The sequence below is a fragment of the Musca autumnalis genome, unplaced genomic scaffold (genome assembly GCF_047663935.1).
Source record: "Musca autumnalis isolate F117 unplaced genomic scaffold, ASM4766393v1 scaffold_3, whole genome shotgun sequence".
NCBI classification, from domain to species: domain Eukaryota; kingdom Metazoa; phylum Arthropoda; class Insecta; order Diptera; family Muscidae; genus Musca; species Musca autumnalis.
Window position 1 is genome coordinate 213654422 of NW_027411866.1, and position 26735 is coordinate 213681156.

General features: G+C 34.7%; 1 protein-coding gene across 2 annotated transcripts in view; it reads right to left on the bottom strand.

The window, feature by feature from the left end:
* Rhp (GTP-Rho-binding protein rhophilin) overlaps positions 1 to 26735 on the bottom strand; it is a 266985-nt gene that overhangs the window by 232123 nt on the left and 8127 nt on the right. The window contains exons 1-2 of one of the 2 annotated variants that reach the window (XM_073976593.1): positions 10453 to 10580; positions 9466 to 10357 (exon numbers count right to left, since the gene is read on the bottom strand). In XM_073976593.1, coding sequence (XP_073832694.1) covers positions 9466 to 9663 — 198 coding nt within the window. In that variant the 5' untranslated portion in view covers positions 9664 to 10357; positions 10453 to 10580. Of the gene's footprint in view, positions 1 to 9465; positions 10358 to 10452; positions 10581 to 26735 lie in introns of those variants that run through there. The other variant, XM_073976591.1, reaches the window with a different exon arrangement.

The following is a 26735-nucleotide window of genomic DNA, read 5'->3' on the forward strand; positions in this document are numbered from 1 at the left end:
GGGAGATTTTAGAGAGGAAACCACAAAAGATTTTTTTTTTTTTTTTTTTTTTTTGTTTTGTTAACTTAAAACTGGTTATATGGCGTAATGACATTTTATGTTAGGCATTGGCTTACTTGTAAGAGAATTACAAAGAAGAAGCTTGGCTTAGAAGAAGCGTTTTCAAAAGTTAATGTTGACCTTTATTGTTGGTTTATTGAGAAAGGACAAAGCAACGCTGCCGTTTACACATTTAAGTATTTGGATAAGCGAGAAGAAGCAAATCATGGGAACTAATTTATGGTGAAATTACCAACCAAACATGAAATTGAAATTCCTTGTAAATAAAAAAACTCTATATATCTTCTTTTCTAAATTTTTGTATTTTTTGTTAAATGTAGTATCTTTTGAATGTTTGGTTATATATTATTTATTTAGTTGTTAATGAGCATCGAGAACAAAAGACTGTAATATCGTTTTTCAATTACACAGGGGACGACCAAACAAATAATTATATAAGGGAAAAAATGCGGTCATTATGAAAGAGGCAAGTATCTATCGGCGTTGTACGAATTTACATCAGGAGGTAACCTATACATTCTCCTCCTTTTATACTTTTTTGAAAATATTTAATGTAAGATTACCCGTAATCCTTCGGCAATGTTTCTAATAACACACTTTAGTGAACACTCCTGTGGAACACTTTAACCCTCTTGCTTCTCTCAAAGAGCCAATACACGTGTCTCCTTTTTCATAATCACCCAGCAAAATTTGACGGACGGGGTTCTTTTCGATGACGTGATTTCATGTCATCTTTTGCATTGGTTCAAAGAAAGTCGTGAAAGATCTGATCTTTTCATTAGGATTTGAACCAATGCAAAGGAAGTCGTGAAAGATCCGATCTTTTCATCAGCATTTGTACCCATTCCATCGATCCAATAGAGATGATGTTTGTGTTTTTATTTACACACCTGTTTATTTTCATTTTGGTATGTTCCAGTACTGCAAAAATCTACTAATTATACCCTCAGCCTTTAGGCTAGAAAGGGTATATACACTTTCATACGGGCAAAATGTGCCTCATCGAAATAATGGTTTTAGGCCCCAAGTATGTTTGGACGAAATGTGTTTCAGACAATTTGGAGTCGATTTAGCAATGTCCGTCCGTCTGTCTGTCTGGCTGGCTGGTGTGCACGATAACTCTCGAATGGATCAACCGATTCGGTCAAAAATTTGGCTTTTTGTAATATTTTGCCCAAACTTAGTTTAAGTTCGAAGATGGGCTATATCGGTCCACTCCTTCCGGTACCTCCCCCACAAAAGTTCGAAAATGTTCGGAAAATTTGTGCGCACGATAACTTTCAAAGGAAGTAACCGATTAAATCCAAACTTTCCACATCGTGAAATTTCTGCTACACTTAGATGAGGTTCGAATATGGACCCAATCGGTCCACTCCTTCGGGTTCCTCTCACACAAAATTTCGGATAAGTTCAGAGTAGGACCTGTTCTCGAATCGCTTCGACTTTTGTTTCAACAACTTGTATTCACTGCCCTCCATACGACGGTACAAGTTTCATCAGGGGCAAGTCCATAATTCCTTGGAAAATAGCCTGAAAGATGCAAAAAGCCCCTATGGCACCGTATGTAGTGGTTGGAGCGCAAGATAACTCTCGAAGGGATCTGCCGATTCGGTCCAACATTTTGCCTTCGTAATATTTTGTCCAAACATAGTTTAAATTCGAAGACAAGCCATATCGATCCACTCCTTCAGGTACCGCCCCCACAAAAGTTCAAAAATGTTCGGAAAAAGTGTGCGCACGATAACTCTTGAAGGGAGTGACCGATGTAATCCATACACATCCTAATATATCTACCAGATATAGTTGTCTACTCCTTCTGGTACCTCTCACACAAAATTTCGGATAAGTTCACTTTAAGGCCTGCTCTCGAATCACTTTGATTTTTGTTGAAGCGATTTGTATTCGCTACCTCCATTGCGACGGTAAATGTTTTTTCAGCGGCAAGTCCATATTTCTTGGGAAAACAGCCCGAAGGTGTAAAAAACCCCTATGTCACAATATGTGGCGGTCGGAGAGCACGATAACTCTCGAGCTGTTCAACCGATTTGGTCCAACATTGGGTCTTCGTCATATTATATCCAAACTTAGTTTAATGGCGCTATGACCAAAATGCTAGGACGATATCACTTGAATGGGGCAACAAATTTTTTCCAAATTTTGTATCTCCTTATATATTGTCAAAATTAAGTTTAACTTCTAAAATGGACCATACCGGACCATCTAAGGGTACCTCACCCACAAAAGTTCAACATTTGTGTCTTAGTGCAGTTCATTCCTAATCCAGATTTTTGTCGGCAAGTTCAAATGTCCAAAAAGGGCCACAAAATTATGAAGAGACCTTAAATATATTCGATCTGTCCGTAGGTTTAAGTTTCACTTCACATTGGCTGAGGGTATATATCTGTCGGCAAAGCCGACTGACACTTTTTTACTTGCTTTTACTATTTTTTCCGATAATATAAAGGAAAAATTGTTATCGTAGTAAAAATAAGTCGATTCTTGCAGTTTCTGAAACAGACCAAAGTTGTTAGAACTGTCGTCGTGATGTTGTCTTACATTTCCTGCATATCAAACAACTAAAACTTCTAAACAATTGGTATTATATGAAGTCCCAACCATCGAGCTAAAAATAGAATCGGACTGCACACATTGCTATTTTAAAAGTTCCCTTGTCTGTTTTAAATCTGAAATAGAATGAAATCAATCAAATCTCGCTTCTTGGAATTTGAAAAAAAAGTCCGAAACGAAAAGGAACAAGAATCTGAAAATAAAGAAGAAACTAATTTTGGAAAGAAACAATTAAAAAAAAATTAATTAAGCATAAATGGTATTTTCCATAAAAAGTCTCTCCTCCCCGTTCGTTACATTTTGTTCTTAGAGATCCCTAAAGCAAGCCGGGTTGTAGATCCCTACATATTTCCGTCACTAAACAAAAGAGTATAAATTACCAAAATGTTGTTATAAAATAACAAAATTATAAAATAAAAGTAATTTACGAAAAAAAAAATACTTAAAGGAGTGCATTTGGAGTCCATGTCGAAATCTGAACTGGTGATGGGAAAATAATTGAAAAAACCTTTTGTAAGATGAAAGAATATCAGTTGCGGAGAACGGAGGAGGTAATCTTTTGCGTTGCAGCGGTGGTGATTACATTGCAATTTTGGATGTAAACTTTTGAAAAACTAAACTGATAAATTAATTGTAGTTATTTCATGAATTGTTTTGAGTTGAGTTTTGTTTTTCATGAGTACATACAAGACCCCGAAGGACAGATCCGCCGGGAGTCGAACTTCTGAGTTATGGCGTGATGAATATTTTGCTGGAGACCCTATGAGTCGTCTGGAACCAGCGTTATATCTTTGTTTGTCGCTGTTTAAGCTTATTTGTAAGATGATATGCCCACAGTGAAATCAAATGAGGATTTTTTTCGTAGAGCATTTCCACCTTCTACCTCGCTTCCTTCAATGTCCTTTTCGTCCTTCATTTCAAGAACCGCAATAAAAGTACCACAAGATAACATTTTACTGCTTGGGAAGATTTTAGGTACGGTTCCTAAAGACATGAAATCGATACCATCTTGTTTAAGCGGTCCTTTTTCACTTTCATCCGAATCTGGCTAAGACATCCCTACATCTATTTATGTCAATATATTCCTTTTAACCTATTGATGATCTAGAATTCTCGTAGTCATTACAAATATCGAGCGCAATTGGATCTTGCTTTGCCGAGCACGTTAATATTATTTTTTGGAATACAGATCCGGGTATCCAAATTTTGGAACCGGTTATTTTGATACTAAAACCGAATTATTTATTCGTTTTTTATAAACCAATTAACCGTATATGTATATCTTTAGAAAGTTATTAAAATGTTCAATCGGGTGCCACCGTGGTGCAAAGGTATACACGCTCGCCTTGCACGCAGAAGGTCGGTGGTTCGATTCCCCGGCCAGGCAACATCAAACATTTTTCAACGGTGGCAAAATACCCCTCAGTAATGTTGGCGACATTTCCACAGAATGTATTTCAGCCTTGAAAAACTTCTCCACAAGTGGTGTCTTAAGACACGTCTTTCGGACTCGGCGATAAACAGTAGGTCCCATATCGTTTGAGCTAAATATGAACCGGGGTGCACTCATTGATATGAGAGAAGTCACCCTTGACCAGAATGGGATGTTGTGAAACAATATTTGTTTGTCGATCAGATACAATCAACATGCGTCATACATATTACGCGGTTATAGTGCTGGAACAAAAAACCCGTGTTGTTGAAACGCATTGGAGGATACTTTTCACTAGGCAAAGCAATTATGATCTAGGTCTGGGGGGTGGTCAAATCCTTTTGAAGTTCAGAGATAATCTTGAGTATATTTGGAATCCCAAAGGACAGATCCGCCGTGAGTCGAACTTTTGAATTAAAAATAAATAATTATCCCGCCATAACTCAGAAGTTCGACTCACGGCGGATCTGTCCTTCGGGGTTCTGTATGTACTATGTTTTCCCTCACAATAGTTTAAAATTTCTTGCTAAAATTGGGCGCGACATAACTCTTAAAGAGAGTTATAGATTTTGTTCAAGATTTACACATCGTAAATTTCATTCAGAGATAGATAAGTTTCGAATGTTGACTATATTAATACTCTAAGTCGGTCACCTTCCACGCAAAAGTGAAGTTTAAGGACATGTCTCGGGGTGTTTCGATTTTCTTTATTTTACAGTAAGTTTTCATCGCGGCTTCTATTACAATGGTACTATTTTTGTGAGCCTTTAGAGATGATGGCCCTAAATCTCAAAAAACAAAACCTTGCCGGTAGCAACTGTAATGACTGATGAGCGAATTGAATATACGATTTTTCAGAACCAAACTTTAAAACTAACGCTAAACTGCTGGTAAAGCGATGTTCGAGGATATTTTTGAAATGATCACCTAAGGTAGTCCTTGTAGTCCACTTCTCCAATATAAGAAGTCATATTGGTTTCCCTATAAGAAGAACTATTTGTCTGCTATAAGAACACGTTTAGGTCTTTTATAAAAATGTCTGTTGCGTATCTGTAACAAGACCTATTGGTCTATTATACACGGTGCTCTTGAAACAAATTTAAATGTGCTTACACCTGGGAAGTTTTTGCGGACTCTAAAACTGCAATGAGATTATTAAAAAAAAAATTATTTAAAAAGCGCTCCATTTAATTTTGGTTCAAGAGCACCGTGTATAAGAATAATTATTATTCTTCTATAAGAAGATATGTAGTGGATTTCTGTAACTAATTGTTTGACTCATCGATTTTCTATAATAAAGTCTATTATGATTTTCAATAATAAAATCTATTGGTGCTCTATAAGAAGACCGAGTGGTCAGCTATAGGAGAATACTTATTTGACCCATTGGTCTTCAATAAGAATTTTTATTGGTGTTCCATAAGAAGTCCTATTCGTCTTCTGTGAGACGACGTAGTGGTTGCATAGGACCACGTTTTGGTATAGCTTACATATAACGTGACCTGTCGGTTTAAGGAATATTCATGGTACTTGTGCCATTTGCTCACAGAAGTGGTTGGGTTGATTGCTCATTTGGGATTTTGTGTTTCCAGAGGTTAGAAAACATTAAACTTCAAGAAGAAAGCGAATCCTTTCCGTACGTATTGTTTCTGGTGTGGAATCTTATAGGACTTATATGAAATATTGTAAAATAAAACATTTTCTTTAAACACTTTTTGGTAGGTTCTACTGTTTTCGAAATAAGTCTAAAATAATAGCGACAGGTCAACTAATGCACAGGTGCCGTAAAATTACTTAAATTTTCTATATTTCGCGACTCATAACTCAAGAACCGTAGAACCTAGGTCAATGGTTCAAAGAAAATTTTCATAGAAAATTTTGTAGTCTACAAATCTATTCTTTGCTTCGAGATGAAAGAACCTATAGTTTCTGAGATATGACCAAAAAACCAAAAAAGTCCCAAAATTTTAAATTTGGCCCCGAATAACTTTTTTTGCACACATGGGATCGATGGGGACTTTTAGGACGTTGCATCTAATGGCCAACCCTAGCTCTCCACTAAAATTCAGCTTTGTGGGAATTTTTGCTATTTCCCCCTTATACGCATGTCTATTTATGTTTTAGCCACATCATCCAATTGAAATTGCAGAAAACTGGTTTCAATATCATTTATGACGAAGGGTATAAAAAAGTTCGGTCCGGTCGAACTTGGCTCTGTTTTTCTATGTTTTGTACCCTCAGCCTTAAGACTATAGAGGTTATATACACTTTAATGCGCCCAAAGTGTGCGTCATCGAAAAAATGGTTGTAATCCCCAGGAATTTTTGGACAAAATCCGTTTCAGACAATTTGGAGTCGATTTAGCCATGTCCGTCTATCTGGCTGGAGCACGCGATAACTCTCGAACGGATCAACAGATGCGATCCAAAATTTGACCCTCGAAATATTTTGTCCAAACTTAGTTTAAGTTCTATGATGGTTCATATCGGTCCACTCCTTCTGAGAGCTACCTCACCAAATCAAAATTTTGGGCTAAAATGGTACTTCCGAAGGTGTAAGCGGTTTGGTCCATACTTTGCAAATTGTATATCGGTACCCTCCATACAAAAATTCATTTCAGTGCAACTTAAGACCTCATTTAGAATAATTTGGTATTTTTTGTAACAGGTTGTGCTTGAGGCCTCTGTTACGGTGGTACAAATTGGCTGACTTCCGTATTGAATATTGCTTTGCAAATGACAAATAATATACAATGTATTCTGTTTCTTATCGTCGATGTACTTAACAACTACGAAGCTATGTATTTTTAACGCAGGTAAAAAACAAGCAAGTATCACTTTGTTTTCTGATGCATTCGCATGTGCATTGTTGTGTACAAATGCATGAGTGTGCAACTGAAATATTCTGTTTACTGCGTTCGTCCAAATTTTAGATGTCGTAATATTTCATAATGGGTGTCACCGTGGTGCAATGGTATGCACACCCGCCTTGCACGCTGAAGGTCATGGATTCGATTCCTCGGCCAGACAACATTAAATTTTCAACGGTGGCAAAATACCCCTCAGTAATGTTGGCGACATTTCCTGAGTATTTCTGCCATGTAAAACTTCTTTATAAAGTGGTGTCGTAAGACACGCCGCACAGTGGATCCACCCATTGCACGATGGGGCCAATAGCAGGTTTTCGAGGCAAAAAGTCAATTTTTGAAGTTAACAATTTGAAAAAAATTATAAAGGATTTCGATTGCCAACACTCTGAATCACTAAAAATAAAAAAATAAATCAATCTGGTAACATCACATAGCGACATACTGATCTGGCAATGGTGACATATTTTCTTATGCATCATTTTCCGACATTCATTATAAATAAGTAGTGAAAGCATTTTAGGCGCCAAAAGGAACATTTCAACATTTTTATATTTTTTAAACATGGAAAGCTCTTTAATGGGTATGTAAAATAAGATAGTGTTAACAAATAATAAAAATGTTATGTGCGGTAAATGTATTTTTGAGTTAAGATGCTATGTCTTTTTTGGAGTAGTTTGCTTTGTTATCCATGTGTTCTCTGGAGTACAACTTTTGAGATCTAGGTAGATCTAGGATATTATATATATGTGGTGAAAGGTATTAATGTGTACTATCATTTTGTGAAAAAATTAGCTGCGCCTAGCTGCGCCTTTTCATAAAAATCTGATTTCAGATGTCGTAATAGTTACAAATATAGACATTTTTATGTTTTGGTTGGAGAATAATCGGAAACCCATTAATGTTATCAATTGGATTTCGGAAAAATTTAATAGATGTATATAATAATAATATATAATTTCCAAGACATCGCAGACAAACTTTGGCTTTTGTAGCGGAATCTTAGCCGATTTTACTAAATTTGGAACCTTGTTTTATTAACTTATAACAAACCACAGACAAAACCATGAAATTTGAACATATGTATATAGGGGAGCTATTTCTATATCTGAACCGATTTCAATATAACTTGAAAAACTAATTTGTAGTCCGAATTCCGTAACAAGCCTATTTTTGCATCATATGATAATCGGGACCTTTGTTCATGTTATTTTGTATTAACAGCATAAATCAATTCTTACAATATACCCCCTCCAGATGGGAAAGGGGGAGAATGTTACGCTCTTGTTTTCTTAAAACACTCTTCGCAGCAGCACAAAGCTGTAACCGGCGCACTGGCTTCATTTTTACACTCTATATATTTTTGGCCACATTTTCCATACAAGTGGATCCACTGTGCGCCGTTCGGACTTGGAGATAAACAGTAGACTCCATATCATTGAGCTAATATGATATGGGGTGCACTCATTCATATGAGAGACGTTTGTGGAACAATTATAATTATATAATATTTCAGCGAATCTTTTAGATAAAGTTCGAAAATGGTGCTTATCGGCCCAATCCGTCCGGTACCTATGCCAGAATAGTTAAAGAGTATTAGTTAAAATGGTACGCGCGATATCTATTGAAAGGATCAACCAATTTGGTCTACACTTCAGACCACGAAATATTTGGTCCAAACTTAATCTATGTTCGAAAATGGGTCATATCGGTATGCTCACAAAATTTCATCATTTTTGTTTAAGCGAGGTTTAAGGTCTGTTCGAGAATCCTTTGGAAATTTTTACCGAAGCTAGTCTTTGTGGTCCCATTTACAGTAGTATTATAATTTTCGTGGGCAGGTCCATCTTCGAAACATAATTGTGCCAAAGTTCTAAATTATAGGGCGATTAACTGAAATGGGTGGGCGTGATATATATCGAGAGGAATTACTCCAACACTTTTGAGCTTTAACCCAAATCCATATTTTTGTTTGCAATTTCATACGTCCAAAAAGGGGCTAAAACTTCAGAAAACCCCAAATATACATAATTATTGGGGAAACGATTTTTAGTTGTGTAGCCGGTAATTTACCGGTTCATAGTTGAAAGTTTCAACTCAGACAGGCTGCTGGACCCTCAATGAGGGTATATCTCTGTCGGCAAATTTTTTACTTATGTTTAAATGTAAGGAGTTTTGTTCAGCTCTCAATACCTTGCAATTATCGTAAAGCATTCTCTGACAATTTTCTCAAAATATGGCAATAAATTCAATTCAAAATTCACACTTCACCTCTATGTGTTAACCTTGTTCACTTTGAAACAAATTATGTCAAGATCAACAATTAATGGCACCCAAAAGCAAATTAGAAAACAATTAGACGAAAAAAAAAAACTTCACGATCTTGTGCTAAATTGTGAAACACCGAAGTAATATATCAAATAACTTTCTAGAGTAGTTTTTGCAGCTCAAAAGGGCCTTAAATCAATTGCCATCAAAAAAATAAAGCCATTGGCAAAAACAAAAAAAAAAACACATTTAATTGTTTTGGTGGACTTACCCTTATAAAACAAAATGATAATCCATCTGTGGTATCAACATTATTGGCACTGCCATTACTGCCGCTGCTATTACCGCTGCTGCTGCTGGAGCTGGTTACACTGCTATTGTGGCTGCTGTGGCTCAGAGAGCTGTTCAAACCACTGCTGCTGGGACTGCTGCTGTGGGCTGTATCAATGCTGGAGTTTGTGGTATCCATTTTGAAATTGAAAGTTTCACTACTTTGGGAAACGGATTGTTTGGTTGGTTGGTTATAGAAGTTTAATAATATTGGTTTGGCCGGCAAGTAACTTCAAGTAAAAGTTTTGCCAAAAAATTTGTAGGAAAATTCGTTTTTAAACTTGGACAACTTGTTGTTGTTGGTAAATTGCAATTTAATTAACTTTTTTTTTGATTATTTGCTATTTTTATGCACTGATTTTATTTTAATTTCTTTTCACATGAAAACACAAGTAGGAAATTAATTTTCAAATTATTTTTTTTCTTCTTCTATGTTAATATTTTTTTTTGTTTTGGTTACACAAATTTTTGTTTTGTTGTATTTCACTTTTTCTTTAAATTTTCGTCTTTCTTTTCTTTTTTTTCGTTTGTCGATTTCTTGAATAATAAAAAGAAAGTCAGTCAGTAAGTCACTCAATCGCTCGCTTATTGTTGGTGATGTTGCTGTTGTTCTTGTAGTTGTTGCATTATGGCTATTGTTGCATTGACGACTGCATTGTAAGCACACCTCCGATTTTCATTTTTTTCGGCGGCATTGATTTGTTTCTCTTTGATTGTTGCGCAGCTGTTTCCAATGAACGCTGGCATTTCACATAACTTTGGCGTGATCTTCCCTTATAATCACAACGGCAATCGCGGCGGCGACAACGACTTTACTTGATGATGATATAATTCTGTAATGGAAAACAACATTCAAAACCGGCATTATTAATTTAAATTCAAGAAAAAAATTAAACACATAAAACAAGTTTTAATTTAAAGATGTTACATTAACATAGTTGTGTTAACCCTTTGAGTTGGTTATGGGTACGGTGAGGTGGCCCACCGTACTCTATTATAGGGTACTCTATTTTCCTCGGTGGTCTATTTCTTATTTTGTCCAATATATTGTTTTATTATTTTATACATTCTCTAGCCTATTTTTCACTATATTTCATATTTTATTTTTACATAGTGTAAACACGCCTTTATGCGAGAAAGAGAGAATACGTGATAAGGTCTACTTGGTCTTTGTTTTGATCAATGCATTCGTCAGTTTACCTTTTCGTCTATTTCAGAGATGATAAACACGGTGAGAGCATTTCTATGCAGAATAGGGTAATGACTTTTTTTACAACCTCATATCCCTGTATCATATTTTTATGAGTTTTTATTTAAGACTAGATAAAATCTTACATAAAAGGTGATTCGATAAAAAGACAGGCCACAAGACATGATAATTTATTGGCGACAATAAGTATTTTTTTAAAAAGTCGACAATAGACGAGGATTTTTAAAGTTTTTTAAATGGATTCATTCTCGACAATAAACGTGGATTTTTTAAAGATTTTTAGGTGGACCCATAGACGACAATAAACGTGGATTTTTTAAAGATTTTTAGGTGGACCCATAGACGACAATAAACGTGGATTTTTTAAAGAATTTTAGGTGGATCTATAGTCCGCAATAAACGTAGATTTTTTAAAGAATTTTAGGTGGATCTATAGTCCGCAATAAACGTGGATTTTTTAAAGAATTTTAGGTGGATCTATAGTCCGCAATAAACGTGGATTTTTTAAAGAATTTTAGGTGGATCTATAGTCCGCAATAAACGTGGATTTTTTAAAGATTTTTAGGTGCAACCATAGTCCACAATAAACGTGGATTTTTTAAAGATTTTTAGGTGCAACCATAGTCAACAATAAACGTGGATTTTTTAAAGATTTTTAGGTGCAACCATAGTCCACAATAAACGTGGATTTTTTAAAGATTTTTAGGTGCAACCATAGTCCACAATAAACGTGGATTTTTAAAAGATTTTTAGCTGGACCCATGGTCGACAATAAATGTAGATTTTTTAAAGATTTTTAGGAGGACCTATGGTCCACAATAAACGTGGATTTTTTAAAGATTTTTAGGAGGACCTATGGTCCACAATAAACATGGATTTTTTAAAGATTTTTAGGAGGACCTATGGTCTACAATAAACGTGGATTTTTTAAAGATTTTTAGGAGGACCTATGGTCCACAATAAACGTGGATTTTTTAAAGATTTTTTGATGGACCTATAGTCCACAATAAACGTGGATTTTTTAAAGATTTTTAGGTGGACCCAAAGTCGACAATAAACGTGGATTTTTTAAAGATTTTTAGGTGGACCCAAAGTCGACAATAAACGTGGATTTTTTAAAGATTTTTAGGAGGACCTATGGTCCACAATAAACCTGGATTTTTTTAAGATTTTAGGAGGACCTATGGTCCACAATAAACCTGGATTTTTTTAAGATTTTAGGAGGACCTATGGTCCACAATAAACCTGGATTTTTTAAAGATTTTTAGGTGGACCCATAGACGACAATAAACGTGGATTTTTTAAAGATTTTTAGGAGGACCTATGGTCCACAATAAACGTGGGTTTTTTTTAAGATTTTTAGGAGGACCTATGGTCCACAATAATCGTGGATTTTTTAAAGATTTTTCGGCGGACCTATAGTCCACAATAAACGTGGATTTTTTAAAGATTTTTCGGCGGACCTATAGTCCACAATAAACGTGGATTTTTTAAAGATTTTTCGGCGGACCTATAGTCCACAATAAACGTGGATTTTTTAAAGATTTTTCGGCGGACCTATAGTCCACAATAAACGTGGATTTTTTAAAGATTTTTCGGCGGACCTATAGTCCACAATAAACGTGGATTTTTTAAAGATTTTTCGGCGGACCTATAGTCCACAATAAACGTGGATTTTTTAAAGATTTTTCGGCGGACCTATAGTCCACAATAAACGTGGATTTTTTAAAGATTTTTCGGCGGACCTATAGTCCACAATAAACGTGGATTTTTTAAAGATTTTTCGGCGGACCTATAGTCCACAATAAACGTGGATTTTTTAAAGATTTTTCGGCGGACCTATAGTCCACAATAAACGTGGATTTTTTAAAGATTTTAAGGTGGACACATAGACGACAATAAACGTGGATTTTTTAAAGATTATTAGGTGAACACACAATGTGGATTTTTTAAAGATTTTTAGGTGGACCCATAGACGACAATAAACGTGGATTTTTTTAATGATTTTTAGGTGGACCCATAGACGACAATAAACGTGGATTTTTTAAAGATTTTTCGGCGGACCTATAGTCCACAATAAACGTGGATTTTTTAAAGATTTTTCGGCGGACCTATAGTCCACAATAAACGTAGATTTTTTAAAGATTTTTAGCTGAAGTCCTCCCGAGGGAGTTTGTTAGTTATCTAACGGGCGCGTCCCCACCGGCGGATAGGTGGAGGGTGGATGGTCGTACCACTCTGTCCAACACTTGTTGCATGGCGAGTCTGGGGCAGAGTGGTGGGATAATGCACCTCTGGAAGCCTAGAGTTTCCCGCGGACAAAAAACTGACTACGGGGGTGTTCCCCTAAAAAAGTTACGGTGCAGGGCCTAAAAAACCCAGTACGGGCGGGACTTGTGATCTGCCTACGAGTCACACCTCATCGATATCATGCGATCGTGAGCAAACATCCCCCCCAGAGATGTGGGTACCTTGGCATCTGTGGTCGAAGGTAATGTGACAAGCACACAACAACCTCGAGTTACAACGGAGGATGATAAAGGGCAACACATTGAGATATTAAACTTGACCCAACCATCTGAGGATGGTAGGGACCCTGGATCCGAATCTGACATCTGCGGCAAAACTAACATCACCGTTGTGGAAAATCCCATAAAAGAGGAAGTGCACATGATGGTGGAGGAAGTCAGCGAGAGCATCGCGAAGCTGACTACAAAGAGAATACAGTGGTCAGGGGCCCAAAGACGCAAGTATAAGAGGAACCAGGGGAGACTAAAAAGAGAGCAACAGCGGGATGCTTCACAGGGTACCACAGACACTCCCTCCACTTCTTCGGAAGCGGCGAAGGGATAAGGTCTCCTGAGAGCAGAACGCCGTTAAACCTAGTAAGAAGAAAAAGGACTTCCCACCTTCAAATACCCAGGACAAACCCCACCAGGACCCAAGCAGAGGAGACTGCCGAAAGTATCCTTCAACGGAGACTGGTGAGGTGAGTTCGGACATGAAGAGGGTGAACGCGACGTCGGAACCTTCTGGAATGGCCGGGGACTCAACAAGGAAATCTAAGACCATCCAGAAGAGGAAGATGGACGCGGAAACTGGAATGGAGCCGTCATCGACTTACGCCAAGGTAGCCAATAGATAGGGATTATCTGTGCTATGCAGTAATCGACACCAGCAAAGGATCTGGAAGGCTACATAAAGACCATTTGTTGGAGATCGAGAAGTTGATGAACGACAAGCTAATGGAACAAATCCTGACAGGGCGTGTTTCAATAAAAATCGACTGCTGTGAGCCCAGGGGGAGCTCCTATTGTACCAATTGGACCCACACACAAACTCTGCAGCACTCGGGGAGATAGTCAGCAGTATAGCAACTCCATGGAAAGGTGGCAGACTAAAGCTGGTGAGAAAAGACGAAATTCCTCACTTGACCAAAGCGTCGGTGTACGTCAAGGGGTACGGCTGCAAGCTCGAGACGGAGCGCATTCTCGAAGTCCTTGGTGTCTAAAATGAGACCTTGGAAGTGAAGAAGTGGGAGGTCTTCCACAGTTAGGAGAAAGAAAACGACACTATTCTTGTGGTGGGGATCGACGACCTCTCACTTGCAGGGATCGCGAAGACTAAGGGAAAGGTGTATTTCGTCTCGTACTCAGTGTACTTCAAGATTGGAAAGGCAAGAGTGGTCGACGAAGATAATGCCAAGACTACCACCCAGGAGGTCAAACCTACCAAAGGTACCCAGGAGGGAGGAGCCGAAGAGCAAATCAGCGCCTCCCAGGAAGCCAACATACTGGAGGACCAATGATTGAGGTCATCCAGGTCAACCTCCATCGGAGCGAGACGGCAACAGTAGCTCTGATGGAAAAAATAACTAAAGGTAATATACACATTGGTTTAATCCAAGAACCTTGGACCATAAAAAACAAGGTTTCTGGACTGAACCATATAAATTACCAAGTTTTTTACGCAAATACGGTATCCCGCCCGTGGACCTGTATTATATGCCACAAAAACTTATGCTTTCCTTTTTATCCAGAGTTGTCATCGTCGGACGTCACAGTATTGAAGCAGGGGAATGGAAATATATACCTGGCATCACTATACCATCCGTTCGACTCCCCGACATTACCACCTTCGTCGGAATTGCAGCAACTGGTGAGAAGGATCAAGCAAACAGGTAACGAAGTACTAGTAGGTAGCGATGCTAACTCTCACCACATCTCGTGGGGTAGTACTAACACTAACAAAAGTGGCCAATCCCTTATGGACTACCTAAATACTAACGACCTGATTACACCAACCTTTGTTAATAGAGTTAGGAAGGAAGTATTAGACATAACGATATGTTCAGAAGATCTAATAAAAGAGGTACATGAGTGGAGGGTTTTAGAGAAATACTCCTTCTCAGAACATAGGTATATTAGATTTAAAATTGTTAGGCCAGCGCCAAACCCGATAACCTTCCGAACCAAAGCCAAAACAAATTGGACTATGTTCGGAAAACGAGTAAAAGAAAGACTAGGGCAAGCAGATGAGGATTGCCTAAGGAAGGAGGACATAGATAGGAATGTCCTAAAGTTAACTGAGGCACTAGTAAAGTCTTTCGAGGAAAGTTGTTCCCTTCGAGAGAGGAAATCCGCCTATGAATGGATTTTTTTAAAGATTTTTAGGTGATATCCTTATCCTCAATAAACATGGATTTTTTTTAAAGATTTTTAGGCGAAGGACTTGTCGACAATAAATGTGGATTTTTTTAAGGATTTTTAGGCGAAGGCATTGCCGACAATAAACGTGGATTTTTTTTAAAGATTTTTGGATTTAATTTTTTGAAAATTTTTAGCTAAAGTCCTTGTCGTAAATAAACGTGGATTTTTTAAAGATTTTTAGCTGATGTCCTTTTCAACAATAAACGTGAGTTTTTTAAAGATTTTTAGCGGAAGTCCTTGTCAACAATAAACGTGGATTTTTTAAAGATTTTTAGCGGAAGTCCTTGTCAACAATAAACGTGGATTTTTTAAAGATTTTAAGCGGAAGTCCTTGTCGACAATAAACGTGCCTATTTTTTTAAATTTTTAGCTGAAGTCCTTGTCAACAATAAACGTGGATTTTTTAAAGATTTTAAGCGGAAGTCCTTGTCGACAATAAACGTGCCTGTTTTTTTAAATTTTTAGCTGAAGTCCTTGTCAACAATAAACGTGGATTTTTTAAAGATTTTAAGCGGAAGTCCTTGTCGACAATAAACGTGCCTGTTTTTTTAAATTTTTAGCTGAAGTCCTTGTCAACAATAAACGTGGATTTTTTAAAGATTTTAAGCGGAAGTCCTTGTCGACAATAAACGTGCCTGTTTTTTTAAATTTTTAGCTGAAGTCCTTGTCAACAATAAACGTGGATTTTTTAAAGATTTTTAGTTGAATTCCTTGCCGAAAATAAACTTGGATTTTTTAAAGATTTTAGCTGAATTCCTAATCGACAATAAACGTGGATTTTTTTTAAAGATTTTTAGCTGAATTCCTAATCGACAATAAACGTGGATTTTTTAAAGATTTTTAGCTGAATTCCTAATCGACAATAAACGTGGATTTTTAAAGATTTTTAGCTGAATTCCTAATCGACAATAAACGTGGATTTTTTAAAGATTTTTAGCGGAAGTCCTTGTCAACAATAAACGTGGATTTTTTAAAGATTTTTAGCTGAATTCCTAATCGACAAAAAAACGTGGATTTTTTAAAGATTTTTAGCTGAATTCCTAATCGACAATAAACGTGGATTTTTTAAAGATTTTTAGCTGAATTCCTAATCGACAATAAACGTGGATTTTTTAAAGATTTTTGCTGAATTCCTAATCGACAATAAACGTGGATTTTTAAAGATTTTTAGCTGAATTCCTAATCGACAATAAACGTGGATTTTTAAAGATTTTTAGCTGAATTCCTAATCGACAATAAACGTGGATTTTTTAAAGATTTTTAGCGGAAGTCCTTGTCAACAATAAACGTGGATTTTTTAAAGATTTTTAGCTGAATTCCTAATCGACAAAAAAAACGTGGATTTTTTAAAGATTTTTAGCTGAATTCCTAATCGACAATAAACGTGGATTTTTTAAAGATTTTTAGCTGAATTCCTAATCGACAATAAACGTGGATTTTTAAAGATTTTTAGCTGAATTCCTAATCGACAATAAACGTGGATTTTTAAAGATTTTTAGCGGAAGTCCTTGTCAACAATAAACGTGGATTTTTTAAAGATTTTTAGCTGAATTCCTAATCGACAAAAAAACGTGGATTTTTTAAAGATTTTTAGCTGAATTCCTAATCGACAATAAACGTGGATTTTTAAAGATTTTTAGCTGAATTCCTAATCGACAATAAACGTGGATTTTTTAAAGATTTTTAGCGGAAGTCCTTGTCAACAATAAACGTGGATTTTTTAAAGATTTTTAGCTGAATTCCTAATCGACAAAAAAACGTGGATTTTTTAAAGATTTTTAGCTGAATTCCTAATCGACAAAAAAACGTGGATTTTTTAAAGATTTTTAGCTGAATTCCTTGTCGAAAATAAACGTGGATTTTTTGAATTTTAAAGATTTTAGGTGAATCCAAAGTCCACAAAATAGTTTCTTTTATTTCTTGTTTATACGAAACTAACATTTGAACTACCTGTCTTAGTAACCCGGAAATAAAGCTAATAATAAATGATGTGAACTTTTCATTAAACCAAAGAAGCAATAAATAACAAAAAAAAATATGAAAAATTATCCACAAATAATGACTGACATGGGGATATAAATAGAAAAGATAGGTTATTTCCACCTTATTAAATGATGATTTTTCAAAACAAACAATTATTAATTTATTTCCAAAGTCTAACAAGAAGAATCAGCGAGAAGAATTAGCAGCGGACCAGAGTCAATAGCTATAGGCGTAACTCATCGCAAAGTTTTAGAAAACAAACTGATATTTCACAAAATAATTAAATGCCAAGCCAAAACACTTGGCTTGACTTGTTAGTAGCTTTGTTGTTTCATTCAAAGATTTAACATGAGGTTTTGGAATTTATAGATTTTTTTCCTTTTTGCTACGTCGTAGTTTTATTGGCTATAGAACAGGCAGCAACAACAACAATTACAAGGCTTATATCTTATTTTACTGGTAAACCGAGAAATAAATACCTCAACAGTGTGTTAATATCAACGACGACAATGACAATATTAGGGGGGTACGGCGTTGAGTGAGTACTTGTGTAATTATTTATTTAATCATTCTTAAGAAAGCAACTTGTTTCGAAAAGAACTACATATGATCTTTTTTGTTAATGTGGATGTTGACTTAAAAAAATATAATTTTTTCACAAAGATAAGATTTGGCCATATTTGTGCGGAGATATTTGGCAAGTATGAGAAGGAAATAAAGATGATGATCATCATCATTGTCTTCTTACTTCATTATTATTTCGAAATTTAAATTGCAATAAAATCATAAAAATTGACTCACTTTTGCAATGAAAGTTTATATGATGTTAAACAGAATGAAGAAAGTTGTTATCGTGGTTGGGTTACACCCAATTTAAGGGAAAGGAAAATCTTAAAGATATTCTGCAGATCTTTTATGACGACTTGTGTGACCTAGAGGCAGAATGTACTATCAATCGTAGGAGGAAAATAGCGCAGAGTTAAAACAAATTATAAAATGGGAAGGATTCTGGAACTAAGAATACCCTAAGATTCTAAAAGATGTATATAATCAGATTATTATATGCATGATTTTTTGAAGGTTTATTCAAGAAAAATAGCCAATATTCAATAACTCAAAAAAGCCCCAAAAAGTCAATGAACCAATTTCAGCTTTTAAAAAAGTTATTTTCAAGCATTTCAAGCTAATTGAGATTCTGATATACATAAATATGTATCTATGTATGTGTTTTTTTTTAAGATTTCTTTTAAATGATTTAATACTAGAACGAATTAAAAAACAAAGTTCTTCCTCGAAAATGATGTTCGAATCACTGCCCACAAAATAAGAAAAATATTAAAACAAATTAGGGTGATTAATTAAATTAATGGTGGTGGTGGTGGGGAAAAGAAATACCAAGAAGGAGTTTTGAATTTTACTAGTAAGTTGCTCGAAGTAAATTAGATGGATGATAATCCATCCACCTCTTTTCGTATGCCTTTCAGTCAATCAACTTGATTAACTAAGAAACTCGATTAAAAAGGGGCAATATTGCTGCTGATCTTGTTCTGCCTTCGAACTCAAAAATTAATTTAGTTTGACTTTGGGCTTTTGAAAAATTATGTAAAATCAAATTTATTCTGGTTGGCATTTGGAATTTTTTGTTTGATGTTCTACTTCTAATTAAATCTTTTATATGAAATAAATGATTAAATTTTTGTGGATGATTAGGTGGATGTTTTGGCCAGAAACAAGTTCTTATAAATAACCTTAATAATTTTCTAGGTCACATTTTAATGGTATATTGGAAAAAAGACCTAAAATTTTCCATATTCCATAATAAACGTGGATTTTTTAACGATTTTTAGGTGGTCCTATAGACGACAATAAACGTGGATTTTTTTAAAGATATTTTGATGGTCCTATAGACGACAATAAACGTGGATTTTTTAAAGATTTTTAGGTGCTGCTATAAACGTGGATCTTTTAAAGATTTTTAGATGCTGCTATAGACGACAATAAACGTGGATTTTTTAAAGATTTTTAGGTGCTGCTATAGACGACAATAAACGTGGATTTTTTAAAGATTTTTAGGTGCTGCTATAGACGACAATAAACTTGGATTTTTTAAAGATTTTTAGGTGCTGCTATAGACGACAATAAACGTGGATTTTTTAAAGATTTTTAGGTGCTGCTATAGACGACAATAAACGTGGATTTTTTAAAGATTTTTAGGTGCTGCTATAGACGACAATAAACGTGGATTTTTTAAAGATTTTTAGGTGCTGCTATAGACGACAATAAACGTGGATTTTTTAAAGATTTTTAGGTGGTCCTATAAAAGACAATAAACGTGGATTTTTTAAAGATTTTTAGGTGCTGCTATAGACGACAATAAACGTGGATTTTTTAAAGATTTTTAGGTGCTGCTATAGACGACAATAAACGTGGATTTTTTAAAGATTTTTAGGTGCTGCTATAGACGACAATAAACGTGGATTTTTTAAAGATTTTTAGGTGGTCCTATAAAAGACAATAAACGTGGATTTTTTAAAGATTTTTAGGTGCTGCTATAGACGACAATAAACGTGGATTTTTTAAAGATTTTTAGGTGCTGCTATAGACGACAATAAACGTGGATTTTTTAAAGATTTTTAGGTGCTGCTATAGACGACAATAAACGTGGATTTTTTAAAGATTTTTAGGTGCTGCTATAGACGACAATAAACGTGGATTTTTTAAAGATTTTTAGGTGCTGCTATAGACGACAATAAACGTGGATTTTTTAAAGATTTTTAGGTGCTGCTATAGACGACAATAAACGTGGATTTTTTAAAGATTTTTAGGTGGTCCTATAAAAGACAATAAACGTGGATTTTTTAAAGATTTTTAGGTGCTGCTATAGACGACAATAAACGTGGATTTTTTAAAGATTTTTAGGTGCTGCTATAGACGACAATAAACGTGGATTTTTTAAAGATTTTTAGGTGCTGCTATAGACGACAATAAACGTGGATTTTTTTAAAAGATTTTTAGGTGCTGCTATAGACGACAATAAACGTGGATTTTTTAAAGATTTTTAGGTGGTCCTATAAACGGCAATTAACGTGGATTTTTAACGATTTTTAGGTGGACCTGTGGTCGACAATAAACGTGGATTTTTAAAATTTTTTAGGTGGACCTGTGGTCGACAATAAACGTGGATTTTTTAAAGATTTTTAGGTGGTCCTATAGACGACAATAAACGTGGATTTTTTAAAGATTTTTAGGTGGTCCTATAGACGACAATAAACCTGGATTTTTTAAAGATTTTTAGGTGCTCCTATAGACGACAATAAACGGGGATTTTTTAAAGATTTTTAGGTGGTCCTATAGACGACAATAAACTTGGATTTTTTATAGATTTTAGGTGGTCCTATAGACGACAATAAACGTGGATTTTTTAAAGATTTTTAGGTGCTCCTATAGACGACAATAAACGTGGATTTTTATAGATTTTTAGGTGGTCCTATTAACGACAATAAACGTGAATTTTTTAATGAATTTTCGGTGGTCCTATAAACGACAATAAACGTGGATTTTTTAAAGAATTTTAAGTGGTCCCATAATTGAAATAAACGTGGATTTTTTTAAGAATTTTAGGTTGTCCATAATTGAAATAAACGTGGATTTTTTAAATATTTTTAGATGGTCCTATAAACGAAAATAAACGTGGATTTTTTAAAGATTTTTAGGTGGTCCTATAGACGACAATAAACGTGGATTTTTTTAAAGATTTGTAGGTGCAAACATAGTCAACAATAAACGTGGATTTTTAAAGATTTTTAGGTGGACCTGTGGTCGACAAAAAACGTGGATTTTTAAAGATTTTTAGGTAGACCTGTGGTCGACAATAAACGTGGATTTTTAAAGATTTTTAGGTGGACCTGTGGTCGACAATAAACGTGATTTTTAAAGACGTGGCTTTTTAAAGATTTTTAGGTGGACCTGTAAAGGACAATAAACGTGGATTTTTAAAGATTTTTAGGTAGACCTGTGGTCGACAATAAACGTGGATTTTTAAAGATTTTTAGGTGGACCTGTGGTCGACAATAAACGTGGATTTTTAAAGATTTTTAGGTGGACCTGTGGTCGACAATAAACGTGGATTTTTAAAGATTTTTAGGTAGACCTGTGGTCGACAATAAACGTGTATTTTTAAAGATTTTTAGGTGGACCTGTGGTCGACAATAAACGTGGATTTTTAAAGATTTTTAGGTAGACCTGTGGTCGACAATAAACGTGGATTTTTAAAGATTTTTAGGTGGACCTGTGGTCGACAATAAACGTGGATTTTTAAAGATTTTTAGGTGGACCTGTGGTCGACAATAAACGTGGATTTTTAACGATTTTTAGGTGGACCTGTGGTCGACAATAAACGTGGATTTTTAAAGATTTTTAGGTAGACCTGTGGTCGACAATAAACGTGGATTTTTAAAGATTTTTAGGTGGACCTGTGGTCGACAATAAACGTGGATTTTTAAAGATTTTTAGGTGGACCTGTGGTCGACAATAAACGTGGATTTTTAAAGATTTTTAGGTAGACCTGTGGTCGACAATAAACGTGGATTTTTAAAGATTTTTAGGTGGACCTGTGGTCGACAATAAACGTGGATTTTTAAAGATTTTTAGGTGGACCTGTGGTCGACAATAAACGTGGATTTTTAAAGATTTTTAGGTGGACCTGTGGTCGACAATAAACGTGGATTTTTAAAGATTTTTAGGTGGAGCCATAGTCGAGATAATCGCGGATTTTTTTTTAATTAGGTGTAGCCATAGTCGAGAAAAAACGAGCTAGATAATGCTTAGAGGACATAAGAAGGTATTTCCTTTGATCGTGCTCTTTTCTCCGACAAAACTAAATGATAAGCCTAACGTAGTCACTGTTGGCTACGGCGACCAGTTCTATGCACCGGATTGAGTCGGAGGGATCTTTGACCAGGGGACGTCACCTCAACAATTATGTGTTAATTATTCTAACGTAGTCACTTTTGACTGCATTACTAAATATATGTACGAAATAGGCGTATAAACGAATGTGTTATTTTTAACCCGTCTGAGCTTTTTTATCTTTTCATATCTGTCATAACTTACATGTTGAGATCTTAGTACTGCGTTATCTCTTTCTCTGATAGAGATATTATATATTTATTTAAGATATCAAAAAGTAAAAGTACTTCAAAATATTTTCATAATGAAAAAAGGTTAAATCAAAATGTTATGACGCATTTCCTGAATTGTTCTGGGATTTTGTTGACCCACTTGAGAATGGCATTGAAATTAATTAAACAGTGATTATTATTTTTAAAACACAATTTACGTGCTTTTTATTGGATAATTTTTAATATCGTAAAAATGATCCTACTTAGGATTTTTTTTCGGATTTTTCAGAAATAATATTTTTATCAAATATCTGTTTTATTTTTGCCGAACCTTTTTATTGTTTAGATCCAAGCATTTTTTAAGAAACGTTTCCATCATAAACATTGCTGATTTGATGTGATCCCAGTATACCCATTCACGTTGCAATTCAAATCCCTTAATTTAAAATTTATTGATTTTCTCCTGGCACTTCTTAACATTAAAATCATCATCCAAAAAGCGGTAACTTTAGACATTTTTCGTTAGGTTCATTAACACCTTGATTTTGGACATCTTTTTGATCTTCCACAAGACAAGGCAAGAATTTTTGGACACACAGAAAAACATTGTAACCAAATGATGACCCTTCGTCTTTGGCAATCAAAATCTACCTGAAGAATGTTGGTTGATGATGATTCAACGCAGCGAAGAAGAACCTTGAGAATCTTCTTCCGCATTGTTGAAGCAACGAAATTTGAGGATAAGAAAATATTTTGTGGGGTATTTAAAAATAAATTAAAATTGAAAGAACATTATTACATTGTGTGTGTGGCTGAGTATCGCGCATTTAAGAAGCCATCAAATAATGAAGAGAACTCCGATTTAATGGTAAGAATTTATTTTCTCAAATAAAATGTTGTGTTGTGTTTTAGATTTTAAATTAAGATTATTTAAAGCAGTTGAGGGGTAATTAAAACCTCATTTTGGGATATTTATTTGGAAAATAATGTCCATCGTGAATTTGATACAATATGACGTAATACTTGAGTTAAATTAAGAGAAGAGGTTTGTGGAAGGGTATTTTGTAATGATTTGTTGTTTGTTAGACTGGACTATTAACGTGATATTTAGAATGATTAAAAATCGACCGAAAAATTATGCAGAATTTATAAAAACTAGGAAATAATATAAAACAAAAAAATGTTTAGCTTATTCCGTAGAAACATAACACGTAAAACATACTTTTATGATCGCCACCTAAAAATCTTTAAAAAATCCACGTTTATTTTCGATATTGAGTCCACCTAAAAATCTTTAAAAAATCCACGTTTATTTTCGATATTGAGTCCACCTAAAAATCTTTAAAAAATCCACGTTTATTTTCGATATTGAGTCCACCTAAAAATCTTTTATTTTCGATATTGAGTCCACCTAAAAATCTTTAAAAAATCCACGTTTATTTTCGATATTGAGTCCACCTAAAAATCTTTAAAAAATCCACGTTTATTTTCGATATTGAGTCCACCTAAAAATCTTTAAAAAATCCACGTTTATTTTCGATATTGAGTCCACCTAAAAATCTTTAAAAAATCCACGTTTATTTTCGATATTGAGTCCACCTAAAAATCTTTAAAAAATCCACGTTTATTTTCGATATTGAGTCCACCTAAAAATCTTTAAAAAATCCTTTATTTTCGATATTGAGTCCACCTAAAAATCTTTAAAAAATCCACGTTTATTTTCGATATTGAGTCCACCTAAAAATCTTTAAAAAATCCACGTTTATTTTCGATATTGAGTCCACCTAAAAATCTTTAAAAAATCCACGTTTATTTTCGATATTGAGTCCACCTAAAAATCTTTAAAAAATCCACGTTTATTTTCGATATTGAGTCCACCTAAAAATCTTTAAAAAATCCACGTTTATTTTCGATATTGAGTCCACCTAAAAATCTTTAAAAATCCACGTTTATTTTCGATATTGAGTCCACCTAAAAATCTTTAAAAAATCTACGTTTATTTTCGATATTGAGTCCACCTAAAAATCTTTAAAAAATCCACGTTTATTTTTGATATTGGGTCCACCTAAAAATCTTTAAAAAATCCACGTTTATTGTCGACCACAGGTCCACCTAAAAATCTTTAAAAAATCCACGTTTATTGTCGACCACAGGTCCACCTAAAAATCTTTAAAAAATCCACGTTTATTGTCGACCACAGGTCCACCTAAAAATCTTTAAAAAATCCACGTTTATTGTCGACCACAGGTCCACCTAAAAATCTTTAAAAAATCCACGTTTATTGTCGACCACAGGTCCACCTAAAAATCTTTAAAAAATCCACGTTTATTGTCGACCACAGGTCCACCTAAAAATCTTTAAAAAATCCACGTTTATTGTCGACCACAGGTCCACCTAAAAATCTTTAAAAAATCCACGTTTATTGTCGACCACAGGTCCACCTTAAAATCTTTAAAAAATCCACGTTTATTGTCGACCACAGGTCCACCTAAAAATCTTTAAAAAATCCACGTTTATTGTCGACCATAGGTCCACCTAAAAATCTTTAAAAAATCCACGTATATTGTCCACCATGGGTCAACCTAAAAATCTTTAAAAAATTCTTGTTTATTGCCGACCATGGGTCCACCTAAAAATCTTTAAAAAATCTAGGTTTGATGCCGACCATCCACCCAAAAATCTTTAAAAAATCCACGTCTATTGTCCACCATAGGTCGACCTAAAAATCTTTAAAATAACTGGATTAATTGTCGTCTTTAATTCACTTAAAAATCTTAAAAAATCACGTTTGTTTTTTACCATGGGTCCACATAAAAATCTTTATAAAATCCGCGTTTATTCTCAACTGTGGTTCCACCTAAAAATCTTAAACATGCACGTTTGTTGTTGACCGTGGATCCATCTAAATTTTTTAAAAAAATCCGCGTTTATTGTCGACTATGGCCCACCTAAAAATCTTTAAAAATCCACGTTTATTGTCGACTATAGGTCTACTTGTTTTCCTTTCCTATGTTTTTAAACCTGTTTGCCCTAGTTTTTTGCCCCACGTTGGGCGCCACTTCTTGCTGTAAACAAAATAAAACGAACCAAGTTTCAACGCAACAAATAAAAAAAATTAAAAATATTAAGATTAATGTTTTCTACTTTCAGGAATTTAATTACCGACCGGTAATTTTAGCTGATGGTTGTAGAGTTTTCAAGAACTTTCAGTATGGACTTACTTAAGGAAAATATTTTAGTATTTTGTTGTAGAAGGGCAACAAAGAATACCGAGGAAAAATTATTGAGCATTCGAGACCAAATCGTATCCTGCATTTAAGCGAACATTTTTTTAACATTTTGAGATAGCTAGTCAAATGATAAGTCTGAAGTAGACCATCTTTGAATTACAATGTGCAATATTTGGAGTAAATTTTGAGAGTTATCGTATCCACCAGCCAGGCGACTCCAAAGTGTCTGAAACCAATTTAGCATACATACATATGTAATGTTTCCAACCAATTTCAATGAGATTCATTTTGGTCGTATAAAATCATGAAAATAATTCTTTACAAAATCTGCAATTTACTCTTTGTGAAAATAGTTTAGTTTATATTTTTAGCTGTTCCAGAAAAAAGGTTAAAAGAGTACTGCAGTAGATTTTTGTGTCAACAAATTCGAGGAGCTTATCATTGAGTAAATATGCAGCTAAATTATGGAACATGATTAGATATTGTTGGACAATTTTTTTAAGAAGAAGCAATTGTGGCAATTATTACAGAGCGGGTAAATGAATCATACCAGTGAAAACAAAAACAGTTTTGGAATTCGTAGAAATATTTTTTTTTTTGAATTTTTCCATAGATAAGATTAAACGAGGAGGAGGTTTAGCAACCAAGAAAAAATGCAATAAGTTTAGGCATTTTGTGCCAGAAAAATTATTCTTTTGTAAAATTACCAAATTACTTCTTATCTCCTAAACGAAAAAAAAAAATAAAAATTCATTGGTAATGTTTTCATTTCTATGCTTAGCGAATCATGCCTCCGAAAATCCATGACATCTATTTAGAGTCTATAATCCAAATTATTTGCCCACAAGAGAAATACGACAACCAAACAAAATGTAATTGCTGAAAATAGAAATTGTTGCAACACTCTCGCTCCCGTCGCCGTCATATGTATGCCTGCTATTAAGAAGCAAAAAAAAACC